Source organism: Balaenoptera borealis (genome assembly GCF_965194805.1).
Source record: "Balaenoptera borealis genome assembly, chromosome: 19".
Classification (NCBI taxonomy): Eukaryota; Metazoa; Chordata; class Mammalia; order Artiodactyla; family Balaenopteridae; genus Balaenoptera; species Balaenoptera borealis.
The window spans coordinates 13,452,562-13,464,871 of NC_138878.1; the positions used below are offsets into that span (position 1 = coordinate 13,452,562).

Below are 12,310 nucleotides of genomic sequence, written 5' to 3' on the forward strand. Positions count from 1 at the left end.
TCATGGCTTCTATGCATGATGGGTACTTCTTATCTGCAAGGCTAATTTTATTGTAATGAGAGCATAATGAGCAAAAGGTTACATTCGGACACCAGATTCCCGCCTTTTCCACCTTTCTTTGCCTCCAGGACACTTATCCCAAAATGTATGGTTTCCTGCCAGTTTGGAGGTTCCAAGAATCCCACCCCACCCCCGCCTTTTACAAGACGCATGGTTTCCTGCCATCTGGCCCATGCCCCCCTTTCTCTGCTCACATCTAGCTACCTTCCTGCTTTAACAAAAGAATTTCTGGGGAAGAGAAAGAGGGGCTTTTAAAAACAAAAAAGCAGTGAGGTTGATAAAAGTTGCCTGGCAATAAAGGCAACTGACTCTGTTGGAAGTCTGAATATATTTGTCCTTAAAGAATCGCCAGTTGTTAGAGGTAAAATAAGTTGATAGATTTTCATGAATTATTTTAGTGTAGGAGTCCAATAAGTATATAGACTGTCAGGATTTTCTGGCAGATGCTCTGGATGATTTCAACAGGTGAAAAACACCCCATGTAATATGGAAAATACAAGCAGACCAATTAACCATCCTCTGACCCTTTCTCCCTGCTAGTTCTCCTCTCCGTGTTCTGGGATTTCCCTCTCCTGGGACACAGAGAAAACAGGGACAGAGTTGTTTGGCAGCTCCCCTTAAATCTGACCCCACCCAGTGTCTTCATCTTCCCCAGACATGCCCCGCCCAATGAGGACACCATGCCTGAGGGAGTCTCACGATGATCCTGATGTGGGCTTCCCTGGTGGCGCAGTGGTTATGAATCTGCCTGCCAGTGCAGGAGACACGGGTTACAGCCCTGGTCCGGGAAGATCCCACATGCTGTGGAGCAACTAAGCCCATGTGCCACCACTACTGAGCCTGTGCTCTAGAGCCTGCAAGCCACAACTACTGAAGCCCGAGTGCCACAACTACTGAAGCCCGCATGCCTAGAGCCTGTGCTCCGCAACAAGAGAAGCCATTGCAATAAGTTCACGCACTGCAACGAAGATTAGCCCTCACCACAACTAAAGAAAGCCCACGTGTAACAATGAAGACCCAACGCAGCCAAAAGTAAATAAATAAAATTTTAAAAATGATCCTGATGTGTCAGGACTTATTTGATTATAAGGGACTAGACACGCTTACTCAAGTAAAATAAATATTTTAAATGATAGAAATTAATCCTTACAAGAGACAAGTCGAAGACTGGGTTCAGAGGTGTCAGGTTCAAGGGTTCACATGCTTGTAGTGTGACCTGGTCCCTCTCCGACCATCAGCCTGCTGAGTGCCTTGTGGTCCCATTCACAGGCACAGTTTCTCTCATTGCATCCAGCAACTCCAAGATGACACAAGCTCAAAGTCCATACTGGGAATGGTTTCTCCTTCAGTAGGCTTCCTTGAAAACTCATGGCTTGGAATGCCTTTGGCCTGGCTTGGATAACATTCTCATCCTTGCACTGATCACAGCAATCAGAGGATGGAAAATGGGATCGGCCAGGTGGGTGGAATGTGGGGTCAGCCCTCTGAAACTATTTGGACTGGAAGCAGGTAAGATGTAGCTCCCAAAGGAAAGCTGAGGTGCTGCACTTGGACATGAGGACAGATGCTGGCTCGGTGAAAGCAGCAGATTCCCTATCACTGACCACCCACTGCACAGCACATAATCTGAAGCACAAGGTAGAAAGGGATTCACTTAGGGTCAGGGGCTGCAGCCACCCATCTAATGTTCTTGCTATCCTTTCACGACAGCAAGAAGTTTTTCCATTTGCTGAAAAGCAAGGTTGATGATGATGATAAACTCAAGGCTCCTGCCTTGGGCATCGGGTCCTTGCATCTCAGAGACTGGCCCAGAATAGCTCATGTGCCCTAGGAAGGCACACAGACCTCACTCTTGTTCCTGGGAGGTGGTAGCCCAGGATTCATGCCTGCCCCCTGGCCACATTAATCAACCACTCCCAAAGAACAAACATTGCTCATTTTTCCAGTCTCCTCTCTCCATGACAAAGAGCAGACACCAAATGCTAAGGGTGATAGAAAATTCTTGTTCAGTGAAGTACTGGTAGGTTCGAGGATTATTCAATACCATGGAATTCATAATTGGCAGGCTTTCCAAAGTCCACATGGGTGCATGTGGCTCTCCAATACCATTCAGCCACTGTGAAACTGCCCATTAGGAGGCCCAGCTGCTTAACGAGTATGAATGATTAAGATCTTAATGAGTAGGAATGTCAAAAGTTTGTTAACTGGAAGGCGAAAGGATTGCCAGGCCACAGTCTGCCGTCTGGTTGTTGTGCCAGGGCCACACTCACCATTTACAAGGTTATTAACTCTTGCCAAGTCTGGGATTCTAACTGGACTATCTTGGGTTATCTACTGACATCTGAACCAACAGCTGTAGCTTGAGGGAAGGAATCTGCAGCTGAGCTGGGCCTGTGTCACAAATTCTACCCCTGCGTGGAAGACGGAATCCAAAAGGAAATTTAGTGTACTATTACCAGTAAAAGGGGGTAAAAAATTCTGGGAGGCCAAAACATCCAACATCCAGCACTGGCTTCTCTCCAGGGTGGACATGATCTAGCTGGGAAGAAGTCCTAAAGGTTTTTTCATACTTGACACATTCACAGGGTTTCTCTCTAGTATGGACTCTTCGATGCTGAAGCAGATTTCTTTTGCTAGTAAAGACTATTCCACACTCATCACACACATAGGAAGTCTTCTGAATATGTATTCTTAGATGCCTTTTTAATTGATCCTGAGCACTAAAGGCCTTTCCACAATCTACACAGTCAAAGGGTTTCACCTCACTGTGGACTCGCTGGTGCCGAGTTAGTTTTGTATGAAAACTGAAGGCTTGCCCACATATTTTACAAGAATAAGGCTTTTCCCCTGTGTGAATACGCTGATGCTGACTAAGATAAGAAGGCCGTCCGAAGCTTTTGCCACACTCATTACACTCATAAGGTTTCTCTCCAGTGTGGATTTTCTGATGTCGCAGCAGTGGTGAATTACCAACAAAAGCTTTTCCACACTCATTACACTCATAGGGTTTCTCCCCAGTGTGAATTCTCTGGTGTATAACAAACTCAGAACTACTGGTGAAACCATTTCCACACTCCTTGCAGAGATAGGGTCTGTCCCCACTGTGGATTCTCTGATGCCTGATCAGATTTGCGTTATCATTAAAGGCTCTCCCACACTCTTCACACTGATAGGGTTTCTCTCCAGTGTGGATTCTTTGATGTCGAATTAATGAAGAATTGCCATTAAAGGCTTTTCCACACTCATTACACTCAAAGGGTTTCTCCCCAGTGTGGATTCTCTGGTGTCTAACATAGTAACAAAAATAGCTGAAGCATTTCCCACATTCCTCACATCTGAAGGCCTTCCTATCATAGTGGATTCTTGGACCCTTTCCTCTAATATTTTTCACTGTGGGGATTTCCTGGTGCTTCTCCAGTTCACATGATTTTAGGAAGCTGTTTCTCTTAAGAACATTCTTCTGTGGCCCATGTGACATCATCATGTCTCTTTCTTCAGAAACTCCCCATGTTGGTGTCAACTCATTGTCAATGTTGGTCCCGGCATCTGACATAACAAATAGAAAACAAAAATGCCACCTGAGGATTATACTAGAAAACAAAAGAACATTGAAAGTTATTGTCATCCCCCCTTATCTGCAGTTTCCCTTTCTGTAGTTTCTGTTTCCTTGTCAACCATGGTCTGAAAATATTAAATGGAAAGTTCCAGAAATAACAATTCTTAAGTTTTAAATTGTACACTGTTCTGAGTAGAATGATGAAAACTAGAGCCATCCCACTCTGATCAGATGTAAATCATCCCTCTGTATATGCTACCTGCCTATTACTAAGTAGCTGATTCAGTTATCAGATTGACCATTGCAGTACTGCAGTGCTTGTGTTCAAATAACCCTTATTTTACTTCATAATGGCCCCAAAGTGCAAGAGGAGTGATACTGGCAATTTAGATATTCTCTTACTGTGCCTAATTTATAAATTAAACTTTATCATAGGTATGTATGTATAGAAAAAGACATGGTATATACACAGTCGGTCCTCTGTATCCATGAATGAAGAACCCGCAGTTACAGGAGGCCTACTGTACTATGCCATTTTATGTATGAGACTTGAGCATCTGCAGATTTTGGTATCCACAGGGGTCCTGGAGCCAATTCCCCCACAGATACCCAGGGACAACTACATAGGGTTCGGTATTATCTGCAGTTTCAGGCACCCACTGGGGGTCTTAGAATGTATGCCCCACAGATAAGGGGGGACTACTGGATACAGATTTTAGAGATTACTAAAACTCCCAACATCAGCCTGCTATTGAGACAAGACTAATAAAATGAAAGTGCCAAATACTCAAAGGCAGAGAACAGTTGAGATGGAAAGTTGTTTATATATTTCAGATACTAGTCTCTGTCAGATATTATATTAAGCCAGAAATTGCAGTGGATCTTCTATTCCCTTCCTCCAGTCAGACTACCTTCCTTTTTTTCCCATCTGCAACCCATTCTTATCTGTTGAACTCAAACAAATGGCCCTGCCACTGAAGGAGCATCACCTGAGCTTCTAAACTGAAATTACTCTGACCTCTCCTCCTGCTATGCTTCACAGCCCACTGCCTATATATCAACAACAGCACTTGACACATTTTTTGCAGCTCTAAACATCTGTCTCCATAACTTGTATCCTCCAGAGCTTCTAAAACAAAGCTTGGCACATGGCAAGTGCTCAAAAACTGCTCCTGAATAAATCTATCCCATCCAAGGAAGGAGGGCCTCTGAGACAGGCAATGATGAAACTCAGAAAGGAGCAATGGACACAAAAATTAACTCAAAATGGATTAAAGACTTGAACATAAGTAAGACCTGAAACCATAAAACTCCTAGAAGAAAACATAGGCAGTGACCTCCTGACATAGGTCTAGGAGATGATTTTTTGAACCTGACAGCAAAAGCAACAAAAGCAAAAATAAACAAGTGGGACTACATTTAACTAAAAAGCTTCTGCACAGCAAAGGAAACCAACAAAATGAAAAGGCAACCTATGAACAGGAGAAAATATGTGCAAACCATATATCTGATAGGGGTTAATATCCAAAATATATAAAGAAGTCATACAACTCAATAGCAAAAAAATCCCAAACAATTCAATTAAAAAATAAGAAGATCTGAACAGACATTTTTCCATAGACAGATGGCCAACAGGCACGTGAAAAGATGCTCAACATCACTAATCATAGGGAAATGCAAATCAAAACCACAATGAGATATCACCTCACACTGATTAGAATGGCTATTATCAAAAAGACAAGAAATAAGGTGTTGGTAAGGATGTGGAGAAAAGGGAACCCTTGTGCAATGTTGATGGACATGTAAATTGGTACACCCACCATGGAAAACAGTATGGTGGTTCCTCAAAAAATTAAAAAGAGAACTACCATGTGATCCAGGAATTCCAAAGAAAATGAAAACACTTGGTATTTAACCAAAGAATATGAAAACACTAACTAGAAAAGATATATGCACCCCTATGTGCATTGCAGCATTATTTATAATAGCCAAGATACTGAAGAAAGCTTAAGTGTCCACTGATGGCTGAATGGATAAAGAAAATGTGATTGATACATACACACACACACACACAGAAGAATGTTAATTCAGCCATAAAAAAAGAAGGAAATCTTGCGATTTGTGACAACATTGATGGACCTCGAGAGCATTATGCTAAGTGAAATAAGTCAGACAAATAAACACAAATACAGTATAATCTCACTTATATCTAAAATCTAAAAAAAAGAAACCACACACACAAAAACAAATAAACCAAGCTCCCAGTTGAGAACAGGTTGGTGGTTGCTAGAGGCAGGGGTAGGGAGTGAGAGAAATAGGTGAAGGTACAAACTTCCAGTTATAAAATAAGTCATGGGAATGTAATGTACAGCATGGTGACTAGAGTTAACAATACTGTACTGCATATTTGACTGAGAGTAAATCAAAAGTTCTCATTGGAAGAAAAAAAAATTTTGTAATTATGAAAGGGAACGGTTGTTAACTAGACTTCTTGTGGTGATCATTAATGCAATGTATGCAAATATCAAATCATTATTTGTATACCTGAAACTAATTTGTTATATGTCAATTATACTTCAATAAAAAACATTTTTTTAATTAAAAAAGAAGAAAGGAGCAATAGATTCGAGAATTATGAGATGTGTTAATTGGAAATATGTTAGAAAGAATTAAGATTGGTGGAAATGGTTTCATATTTTACCTATTTTGAGAAATCATCTGTTTTATTTAAATCCTTCCCAGCATGGTCCATTTTAAAATATACTGCTCTGTAAAGCTCTGTAGCTGCTGTTCCTAAACCTGCCTCACTTACTTTTACAGATGTCTTTGGTCCCCTGTGCAGGGCGATCATCCCGTGTCTCCAGGCCCCAAGGCAAATCCCCTCTCTCCAGAAGTGAGACCAACGCAGGTTTGGGAACTGGGTATCCTGAAAAGGGGTAGAAAATGGCACCTTTCAGTCGTGTTTCTGCTGTGTCGAAAGAAGGAAAAGCTCAGGAGTCTCAGTGAGAATAAAACAGATCCACAGGATAGGGCTCAGGACTGGGGAAAGCCAAGGCTTTTGCTCAAGTGGAAACTGAGCATTTGTGACCTCTTCCTAAAACAACACGTAAGAGTACGTAAGTTAGTGATCCTGCAGGACATATGCAAACACAGGGAAGGGGTCATACCCTTCCCTAGACTATGGGGAGACAGCAACAAGCTGAGAACTTATCTGGCAACGGATGCTACTTATTCCTTACTGTGCAGAGCCCCTGAGAGGACAGACCATACTCTTACCAGGCGACAGCAATTCCCTATATTGAGACCAAACTGACCCGAGACTTGTCCCTACCCAGCAAGCTCTCAAGTGGGTCATTTGGTCTCAGTCCCAGAACCATCAGTGAAGGATACAAGAGATGACTCCTCCCTTTCCACACCACACCTCCGGCTGATAAGGAGGAAAAAAGGAAGGAAATGGGAAAGCATAGATCTGAGTCCCAGGAGAAAAGTGGCCTTACCCAGAGACGTCAAGTTCCCATAAATCTCCAGCATCACACTTCTGTACAGGGCCCTCTGTGCAGGAGAAAGGCCAGCCCATTCTGTCTGGGTGAAGTATACAGCCACGTCCTCAAAGGTCACCACCTCCTAAAACAAGAGGTTCCTGCTGCCCCAGAGCCAATTCTCTGGCTCAGGGCCAGAGTGTGGGGTACAGGGGACAGTATGAGGGAGGGGTCTTATTAAGGATGAGTAATGAGAAAACATGAAAGAACTGAGTGTTAAATGACTATTGCTACAACCAAAAATCTGGAACTTCTCTCACTACCAGAAGAGTTTCCATTTGGACACAAAATTTAAGTGTCATAAAACACAACACATTTTGAAAACCCTGGAAAGTCTCCCATTAATTAATATTCCTAGAGCAAAATCTCTTTGATTTTATAAAACTTTGTCTTTTATTGTTGCACCTACAAGGAAACAATTAGTTTCAGTCTCTCCAGACACCACTCAGAGGTGGCATCTCAGGACTGACCTGTTCCCCCTTCACTGTCCCAAGTGCCCAGTCAATCCATCTTTTCCCCACACGTGCTCATTCTACCCTAAACCTCAAGTCCACATGACAGGAACAGAGTCACATTTTGCCCTGATGACTGGTCTCATCCAACCCTCTTCTGTTGCTTGAAGAAGGGGTTGTACAGCTTGTGCTCAAGAATGTCCAGTAGAGAGAGCTCAGTGCTGCCGGGGGCAGTCTATTCTGCTTCCTGATGCGTTTTCCTGGGAGAAGATGCTTCTGGAATCAAATTGCTGCTGGGTAGTTCTTTTAGCTGCTTTTCTTTATACCTCCAAGACAATCTGTAATTGTTTCTGCCAACTAAGGCTCATGCTTTTTTAATAGTCACCCTTTCCCTTCCCTGATGGTCCCAACTCTACCTTCCCAGAGAGCTCAGGATCTGGTTTATAAAACTCTTATTCATTCCCCAGACTTTGGTATCAAACCTGGTTACCTGAATGTGCAGTGAATATCCTGCCACCTTCCAACACCTCAACTGATTCTGCAGATCTCCCCAGCACTGCCTCAGACTCCCTGGGGGACCTAACACATCTGACCCATCTAACACCAAACGCATCCCCCCTTCCTGCCCCCTGCCAAACTGACTTTATTTTCAATTCACATAACTAACTGACACAGTGAGTGACAGTGTTGTTTCTCAGTTAACTGCGAATTTCATCCCAGTCTCCTAAGTTAGAAAATTGAAATTCATACTAGACTAACTTGCCCTAGTCTTTACTCATTTCCGATAAATAGTCAGTAATCAAATCCTGCCAATTTTATTGTCTAAATGTTTCTGGAATCTGACTCCTCTTCACTATGGTACAATCAGTACAGTAGTACGGGCTGGGGATACTTAACTCCAATTCCAGGCCTGTCCTGTTCTGAATCCATCCTCAGCCAGCCATACAATCAACAACTTAAAATGACAAACTGACTCAGTCAACTGAATGACTTCCTTGAATGAGTCACCACTAACTACAACAGTGGTTCTCCAAGTGTGGTTCCCCAGAGCAGCAGCAGGATCACCTAGGAACTTGTTGCAAAGGCAAATTCACAGGCCCCATCCGAAAGCAATTTGTGCTTCCATAAGTCCTCCAGGTGATTCTGACGCACACTGAAGTCTGAGAACCCTGGACTACAGGATAAAATCCGAGCTCAGGAAACCAAGCTCTATCAGGTAACAGTTGGTGATGGGAAAGCACAAGACTGTAGACAGAGAAACTAGCTGGGAAACTCTGCAAACAAAATCCCAGAAAAGGAATGACAAACCCTGAATGAGGGCAATATAAAAGATGGGACAAGTGGGAGAGATAGTAGGCAGAAGCAATGAGACTTGGTAACTCTCTGAAAGTGGTATCAAGGGGGAAGAGAGTCAACAATTACTCAGCAACCTAAAAACTGAGTGGTCAGGATTGCGACACGGTGATACCAATAACTCACTAACAACTTACAGAAGATCAGAAGAGGACGGGAGCAACAAGAAAGACAATGTCTTTGTGAGATAGTAGGCAGAAGGACCTGCCAGACACCAGAAATCCAGGATTGGGACTTAGGATATAGTTCATAGATGCTAAGTTACTGGATAAATAAGTCCCAGGAAGAAGGAAATGGTTAAGGAACACCCAGCAACTCATCAGTCTCAAAAAGTGAAATCAACTCAAGAAATCAATTTCCCTGTCCCACAAATGTAAGGTACTTAATGTTCACCTCACAGATGAAGTTAAGGTGCAAAGAGGTTAAGTGACTGGCTCAAGGCCACAAAGCCACTGAGGCTTTATGTGATCCCTCACTTCAGGTGTTCTGTCCTAGTGCAGATTTTTCCTATTATAGCCCCCTGCCTTGATTAGCCAACAGCACTGACCTCAAGGAAAATATATTTTCCCTGATTCTGAAGCCAACTTCTTTAATAAATGGGACAAGCCCACCTTTTCTTGTCTTCTTCCTGCCATTGCTCTGCCCCTACTTCCCAAGAACCTTGTGACCTCGCTAATCTCGATTACTCTCACTGTGTAATCAATACCTACAGCACCAGCCTGAGTCCTTCATTCTCACAGGTCCCTCTGTAGGAGGAACCAGTGAACCTGGGAACCATCTAGCTCAACAGAGATCCTCAGAGTGCAGGAGCCTAGGCTTCTGCTGCCCAGGACACTCTCTCCAGCCATCACTTGCTGGGCTTCTGGCTGTTCAATCCCTCATCATCAGCTTTCCCTGGCACCCAGTCCTACTGAAGAGAATCAACAAGGGTTTTCCTACTGCTTTGGTTCTAAGACTTTTGCCAGAATCATCTCTCTCATCCCCCATTTCCTTCAAATCAGATCTCTCCAAGGCTGACGTGAGGGAATCACAGCTCACCTGGTGCCAGGCTCTCAGGGGCATGACAGCCATCACCTGGGCTTCCTCTCAATGAAGGGCAGGAGCTGAGGGAAGAAGCAAAGAGAAACACGAGTGAGCCCGACCCAGACAAAGGCTCTCCTTTAAAACAACAAACTTGCCAGTAACAGTAGCAATCATTTACTAAATGCCACTGGGTAACTGGTGTATGAATATTTCCTCTTTTAATCCACACTATGCCATGAAGTTTGAATTCTGAAGAAACTGAGAATTTGAAAAGTAAGTAACTTGCCCTCAGCACCATAGGCTGTACTCACCAACATCATGCAATGCTGCCTGTTCTAAGACATGAGTACAGGGGAACATGAATACACAAAGAGCAAAACAAGCAAAAGACACCAGAAAACTCAAAGCAAACCCTAACAAGAGGAAATCCAGACCTTCATTTTTAAAAATAAAATTTTACTGAGACACATAAAAGGTAAAAAAAAATAGAAATATGTTTTTGGAGGAAAAATACATATTCTCTCAATCTCCACAATAATCCTTTGAACCTTTTCTTTTTTCCAAATAAGAAAACAAGTCTAAGACAATAATTTTCTCTACCAAGGTCAGTCACCCAGTGGAAACCAAGCTCTATCCACCTAGTGGATGGATGAACTTGGATCCCAAACCAGGTAAGCCAGATTCTAGAGGCCAAGCTTTTAATAACTACATCAAAGTGCTTCCAATAGTAATCCCAACAGGATTTTTTTTTTTTTAGAACTTGATAAAGTGATTCTAAGATTAATATGGAAAAATAGGTAAAAGTAGCCCCCAAAAAATCAGAAAAAGAATCTTAGAGTAGGGTTTCCTTTTCTTGGATCTTGGGGCAGGCATCCTTTTTGATCATCACCCCACTCTACACCCAGTGATAACCAGAAACAAATTAGCAAAGGACCCTGAAGAGGCCACACAACATGCCAAAAGGTCTGGGTTATTACTTTAATTATATCATCCCCTACAGACACTTTGCATTCTTGTTAATCAGTCATATTCTACCAAAAAGCCAGCATCTTCCGAAACTCATTGCATGCTGCAATTTCCTGCTAGCCTCATCTTGTGCCACCCTCCTGCTTTCTATTAGTTTAGCCACACTGGTCTTTCAGTTTTTCTACTGTGCTAATTCAGGATCTTTGTACCTACTGTTCCTCTGCATGAACCACTCTTCTCCAACCTTAGAACCTTTGGAACTGACAGTCTCTGTGTGCAATACTCTCCAGCAGCCTGACCTCTCTTCATCTAGGTAACTGCCTGCTCACCCTTCAGATCACCGCCTGTCTCCACAGATCAGGTCGGGGGCCCTGGGTTACACACTCCACTAGCACTGTATTCCCTTTCTTGTATACCACCTCTCCCAGTTTGAGATAATACACTGATGTATGTTTTCTTCATCCCACAAACATTTATCACATATTTATTTCATTCCAGGCCAAGCGTGAGACACAGGAGATAACAGTGGAGAGAGAAAGGTTTGATCTGTTCCATCATGGTGCTTAGACTAAAGAAATCAAAGATTCTCAGTTAGCTTTAAGACCACAATCGTGATTAGTGCCAGGGAGAATTTATCCTAGATGGGGAGGCTTAAGAATAGGAATTAACTAGGCTGAAAGAAAAATCTTTCCGAAAGTAACAGCATGTGCAAAGACAGGTTCTCGAAATGAAAGTCCAAGAAGACTGTAGCATAGCCAAGGGAAGTGTGCTGAACACGAGGGTGAAGAAGTTGCAAGAGGCCAAGTCCCGCATGGCCTCTGCACGTCAAGGACTTCATCTTCAACCTAAAAGCAAAAGACCGCAACTACAGGGTTCGGAGCAGGTGGAGTGAAACGATCGCACTGGATTAATGGGGGGCTTTCCATTAAACCGAAAGCTCCCTGGGGGAGGGGCCCACGGCCGTCTCATTCGCAGCTACATCCTGGGAACCTACAAGAGCAACTGGCATTTCGCTGCTCAGTAAGTAGCTGTTGGCCCAGGGAACAGGGGAGGCTGCGGCTGTGTTGGGTCAAAGGGCGCCTCCTTTCCATACCCAGCCTCCATTTCCTAAGGCGGCCGCAGCGGGCTGGGGAAAAGGCGCCAGGGCGGGCTGGACTGCCCGGCCGGCGCCCTCGCTCCCCGGATCCGGTGGCGCCGCCCGACTCCCTCCACCTCGGCATCAGGGACTAAGGCGACACCCTCCTCCAGGGGAGTGAAGAACGAGACCCCAACACCTTTGCTGCGGCCGCAAACCCACAACACTCACCTCGAGAAAGGCGCAATGTACGGCGTGACCGGAAGTGCGTCACTACGTCGGCTGC

At 43.7% G+C, this 12,310-nt stretch overlaps 1 protein-coding gene across 5 annotated transcripts in view; it reads right to left on the minus strand.

The window, feature by feature from the left end:
* The window catches only part of ZNF19 (zinc finger protein 19), a 29,304-nt gene extending 16,994 nt beyond the window's left edge, over positions 1-12,310 (minus strand). The window contains exons 1-5 of one of the 5 annotated variants that reach the window (XM_082369916.1): positions 12,256-12,310; positions 9,999-10,063; positions 7,114-7,240; positions 6,429-6,542; positions 1,211-3,606 (exon numbers count right to left, since the gene is read on the minus strand). In XM_082369916.1, the coding sequence (XP_082226042.1) occupies positions 2,513-3,606; positions 6,429-6,542; positions 7,114-7,240; positions 9,999-10,031 (1,368 nt within the window). In that variant the 5' untranslated portion in view covers positions 10,032-10,063; positions 12,256-12,310 and the 3' untranslated portion in view covers positions 1,211-2,512. The other 4 variants (XM_082369917.1, XM_082369918.1, XM_082369919.1 and 1 more) reach the window with 4 other exon arrangements.